The 6,000-nt window shown below is 33.3% G+C and overlaps 1 protein-coding gene across 3 annotated transcripts in view; it reads left to right on the forward strand.

Moving 5' to 3' along the window:
- PCNX4 (pecanex 4) overlaps window positions 1–4,653 on the forward strand; it is a 42,527-nt gene extending 37,874 nt beyond the window's left edge. For 2 of the 3 annotated variants that reach the window (XM_030855138.3, XM_030855144.3), the window contains exon 10: window positions 3,819–4,650. In XM_030855138.3, the coding sequence (XP_030710998.1) occupies window positions 3,819–4,070 (252 nt within the window). In that variant the 3' untranslated portion in view covers window positions 4,071–4,650. Of the gene's footprint in view, window positions 1–3,818 lie in introns of all 3 variants that reach the window. The other variant, XM_030855136.3, reaches the window with a different exon arrangement.
- Window positions 4,654–6,000: the final 1,347 nt, after the last annotated feature.

The following is a 6,000-nucleotide window of genomic DNA, read 5'->3' on the forward strand; positions in this document are numbered from 1 at the left end:
AAAGAATCTGAAAAAGAATATATTATATATATGTATTTATGAATATGTATAACTGAATCACTTTGCTGTACACCTGAAACTTACACAACATTGTAAATCAACTATACTTCAGTTTTTTAAAAAATCATATGATCATCTCAATAGATGCAGAAAAAGCTTTTGACAAAATTCAACAACTATTTATGATAAAACTCTTTAACAGAGTGGGTATAAAGGGAACATACCTCAACATAATAAAGGCCATATATAAGAAGCCTACAGCTAACATCATACTCAGGGGTGAAGAGCTGAAAGTATTTCCTCTAAGATAAGGAACATGACAAAGATTTCCACTCTCACCACTTTTATTCAACATAGTATTGAAAGTCCTAGCCACAGCAACCAGAGAAGAGAAAGAAAGGAATCGAAACTGGAAAGATAGAAGTAAAACTGTCACTGTTTGCAGATGATGTGATAGTATACATAGAAAATCCTAATGACACCACCAAAAACTACTAGAACTCATACATGAATTTGGTAAAGTTGCAGTATACAAACTTAATATACAGAAATATGTTGCATTTCTACACACTAATAATGAACTATCAGAAAGGCAAGTTAGGAAGACCTAGGAGTAAATTTTTAAAAGAATGTGAAAGACACTAAAAACTATAAGGCATCGATGAAAGAAATTGAAGACACAAATAAATGGAAAGATATTCCATGCTCATGGGTTGGAAGAATTAATATTGTTAAGATGTCCATACCACCCAAAGCAGTCTACAGATGCAGTGCAATCCCTGTCAAAATTCCAATGGCATTTTTCACAGAAATAGAATAAACAATCCTAAACTTTGTATGGATCCACAGAAGATCCCAAATAGCTAAAGCAATCTTGAGAAAGAGCAAAACTGGAGGCATCATGCTTCCTGATTTCAAACTATATTACAAAGCCATAGTAATCAAAACAGTATGGTATTGGCATAAAAACAGACACATAGGTCAATGGAACAGAATAGAGAGCCCAGAAATAAACGCACATATATATGGTCAATTAATTTATGACAAAAGAGCCAATAATATGCAATGGGGGAAAGACGGTCTCTTCAATAAATGATGTTATGAAAACTGGGCCACTGTCTTACCACTATACACAAACGTTAACTCAAAATGGATTAAAGACTTAAATGTAAGACCTGAAACCATAAAACTCCTAGAGGAAAACATAGGTGGTAGCTCCTTGACATCAGTCTTGGTAATGATTTTTTGGATTTGACAACAAAAGCAAAAATAAACAAGTGGGATTACTTCAAACTTAAAAGCTTCATTCAGGGACTTCCCTGGCAGTCCAGTGGTTAAGACTCTGCATTTCCACTGCAGGGGCACAGGTTTGATCCCTGGTTGGGGAACTAAGATCTTACATGCTGTGTGGCTCAGAAAAAAAAAAAAAATTAAATTAAATTTAAAAATAAAAAGCTTCATTCAGCACAGCAAAGGAAATCATCAACAAAACGAAAAGACAATCTACAAAGTGGGAGAAATATTTGTAAAACATATATCTAATAATGGGTTATTATGTTTTAAAATATATAAAGAACTCATATAACTCAATAGCAAAAAAAAAAATCTGATTTTAAAATGGGCAGGGGATATGAGTAGACTGAATATGAATTTTTCCAAAGAAGATACACAGTTTGCCAACAGGGACATGAAAAGGTTCTCAACATCACTAATCATGAGGGAAATGCAAATCAAACCCACTATCACCTCATAACCTGTTAGAATGGCTCTTATCAAAAAGACAGGAAATAACAAGTGTTGGCTAAGATGTGGAGAAAGGGAATGTAAATTAATGCAGCCACTCTGGAAAACAATATGGATGTTCCTCAGAAAATTAAAAACAGAACTACCGTATGATCCAGCAATTTCAATTTTTAATGTTTATTCAAAGGAAATGAAAATACTAATTCAGAACCATACCTGTACCCCCATGCTCAATGCAGCATTATTTTTAATAGCGAAGTCATGGAAATAACCTGTATACCTACAGATGTATGGATAAAGAAAATACACACACACACACACACACACACACACACACACAGAGGAATATTATTCATCCATAAAAAAGGAAATCTTGCCATTTGTGACAAAATGGATAAACCTTAAGGGTATTATGCTAAGTGAAATAAGACAAAGATAAATATCATTTGATCTCACTTATCTGTGGGATCTAAAAAATTAAAGAGAAAAAAACCAAACTCACAGACACAGAGAAAAGATTGGTGGTTGCCAGAGGGTGGGAGTGGGTGCAATTGGTAAAGGTACAAACTTCCAGTTACAAAATAAATAAGACCTGGGGATGCAATGCACAGTGTGGTTAATAATACTGATTGTATATTGTTATATTGCTAAGAGAGTAGATCATAAAAGTTCTCATCTCAAGAAGTGATGGATGTTAATTAGACTTATTGTGATTATTTCACAATATATCCAAATATTGAATCATGCTGTACACCTGAAACTAATATGTCAATTATATTTCAATTTAAAAAGGGAGGTAAAGGAAGGTATGATGACAATCTCACATCAAATAGAGAAAGAATATCAATAGAGATAGAAATTATAAAAAAGAACTAAATGAAAAATATACTAGAGGGCTAGACCATAAATAGCATAACTTAACCCAATTTAAAAATAACAAAGGATTGTATAGACATTTCTTCAAAGGAAATATACAGATGGAACAATAAGCACATGAGAAGATGCTCAATATCATTCATCATCAGCAAAATGCAAGTCAAAACCACAATGACATCACTTCATAGTAGGATGTCTAAAATCAAAAAGTTAGATAATAAGCGTTGGTGAGGATATGGAGAAATTGGAACTCTGATACAGTGCTGGCAGAAATGTAAAATGGTACTACCACTTTGGAAAACATTCTGGCATTTTCTCAACTAGACATAGAGTTACCATATGATCAAGTAATTCCACTCCTATATACCCAAGATAAATGAAAACATAAATCCACATGAAAATTCAAATATAGCAGCATTATTCATAATTGCTGAAAGATGGACACACCCAACTGTCCATCAACTGATGAATGAATAAACAAATAGTGGTATATTCATTCAATGGAATATTGGCCATAAAAAGGAGTGAATTTACTTGATACATGCTACAACATGAATCAACCTTGAAAACATGCTGAATTAAAGCCAGTCACAAAAAAACACATGATTCCATTCATGTAAAATTTCCAAGACGAGGCAAATCAATACATTAGATTAGAAAATATATTAGTGGTTGCTAATGACTGGGGAAATTAAGGGATAGGAGGATAATAGCTAAAGAGTACAAGGTTTCTTTTTGAGGTCATGAAAATATTCTGCAGTTGTGGAGATAGTTGTACGTATCTGAACATACTAAAAAGTCATTGAATTATATATTTCACATCAGTAAATTATATGGAATGTGAATTATATCTCAATAAAGCTGCTTTTGAAAAGAGCCTATTGGATGATTGTTCACTGACTAGTATTTATGACTTATGCATTGCTGAGGCCAGATGAGATGAGGGAATAGAGAGGAAAGTAAAGAGAAGTGAGTGCAGTGGCTATCAGGAAATTTTTTTCTCTTGCACTTATTTGGAGAGCAATCAGATAGATGTGATTCTTGATTCTGAAGACAAGCAACTCGTGTACATTTTGATACACTACTTTCTGTTTAAGTTTGCCTAACTACAATGGAATTTTTCTCTAATTTTATAAATAAAGGCCTGAATATAATCTCTTTTCTTTTGCTTTCCCTCCCACCTCGTTTATTCTTTACAGGGAGTTTACACTGGGAGAGTACTTACCCTTCAAGAATTATTGATCCAAGTTGGGAAGTTAAATGCTGAAGCTGTTAGAGGTCAGTGGGCCAATCTTTCATGGGAATTGCTTTATGCCACCAATGATGATGAGGAACGTTATAGTATACAAGCTCATCCACTACTTTTAAGAAACCTTACAGTACAAGCGGCTGATCCTCCCCTGGGATATCCAATTTATTCTTCAAAACCTCTCCATATACATTTGTTTTAGAACCCATTTTAACTTGTATTGTGAGCAAATGAGATGTCTAGAAAATTAACAATATGATTCCTCATAACTTCACTGGACTTCTCTCTCTCCTCCCACAAGTCAGATGCCTAAGAAAAGCTAAGCTCTATAAAGTTGATTCTCTTAGGTATCTTAATGGTTTAAAACAACAACTTTATGTCTAACATAAAAGTTAAAATTTGTTGGCCAATATTTGTGCCCTATTGAGTGTGGTAGGCTTTGGTAAATATAAAACATTTGTGTAAGATAATATAATGAATTTTTTAATGCTTTCTTAAATGTATAAGTGACTGCCCTTAGTCAACAACTATGTAATTTTTACATGCTTAAAAGATACACATATCAGTGTTTTTAAGTCAAGATAATGGATCCTACTGAAGGTTACATAATGTATATATATTTATTTGAAATATTAAATTTTATAGTATTTTCAAACTTTGTGCTATTTTATTTTAATATTTAACATGGTCTGTTTCCATATAATCTATTCATTTTCTTTTCATATACTTCAATTCAGAAACCTTAAAAATTTTCAATAAAATCTCTTCCAAAAAAATCTTTCTTTTTTTCCCCAAGTATCCTTTTGATATGTTTGAAAGGAAAAGGTCATCCCATTCATCATGTGAATACTCACAGGATCAGCAACATTAAGGTAATCTGATTATGACTGTTAGAGGCCATTCTGTAGATCTGGCTCCTCATGCATTTCTTTTCAACTGAATATACGGCTTCTGAAGAACGACTTATCCAGTAGGACTACCAGTTACTAGTGTCTTAAGGTGTTTGAACTAAAGGCAGAAAGAGATGGGAGAAAATTTTTCATAATGTGATCAGGCTTTTATTTTCACCCTTTTGCTGCTTAGAACTTTTTACAGGTACTTATAAGGAGGATGAACAATGAATCTGCATCATTTGGGACATGAATTTCCTCTACACCTTATTTATTTCCGTCTATAGTACCCGTTATTTAATCTGTAGTAGCCTCCTGAGTAGGTAGTACAGTAATATATTCTCTTTAGTAATGATTGAAATTATTTGAAATGTACCAATTAGGTTTTTATTACTATTACTCCTTTATTAAGTGGAACACTTCAATACAGCAGTGTTAAAGGATAGCTTTTTGGACTAATTTCAATTAATGAATTCACGAGATTCGTGTGTTAAGTCATTTTGGGGGAAGCAATATAGTATAGTTAATAAGATAGGGTTTGGTGTTACATCTGAGTTCAGATCTCAGGCTTATGATTTATGTAACAGATTTATTAGCTGGAAAATTACATATATATACCTTTTTGTCACCTAGGGGAATTTTCTCATATCATTAAAAACACTAGTTATCAGTTTTAATGACTGTATAACATTGATAGATATGACAGATTATTAGACTGTCCCCCAAATAATGGGCATCTTAAGTTGTTTAAAGATTTTCAGTATTATAATAGTGCCAAGCCATGCTTTCCCTTTACCATGAATTTTTCTCAAACTACCGCCATGTCCCTCCATTTCTTTTCATGGCCAAGTTTCCTCATCTTCATTCACTTGTCAAAACATTCCAGTCTGGATTCCATCTCTACTATCCCCCCAGATAAAGAAAGTTTTTATTAAAGTCATTGTTTACCTTCATACTGTCAAACCAACTACAGCTGGCCCTTGAACAACGTGGGTTTGAACTGTGCAGGTCCACTTGTACGTGGATTTTTTTCAGTAGTAAATACTAAGATACAAAGTCAATTGAATCCACAGATAAGGAGGAACCACGGATACAGAGGGCCCACTCTAAATTATATGCAGATTAAAACCCCAGCACTATTCGAGGGTCAACTATAGTTACTTTTATATTCTCGTCTTATTTGTTTTCTAAGTAGCATTTGACACATTTGACAACTCCTTGAATTTTTTTCTTTTGGGCTTC

This window comes from Globicephala melas, chromosome 2, assembly GCF_963455315.2.
Source record: "Globicephala melas chromosome 2, mGloMel1.2, whole genome shotgun sequence".
Taxonomy (NCBI): domain Eukaryota; kingdom Metazoa; phylum Chordata; class Mammalia; order Artiodactyla; family Delphinidae; genus Globicephala; species Globicephala melas.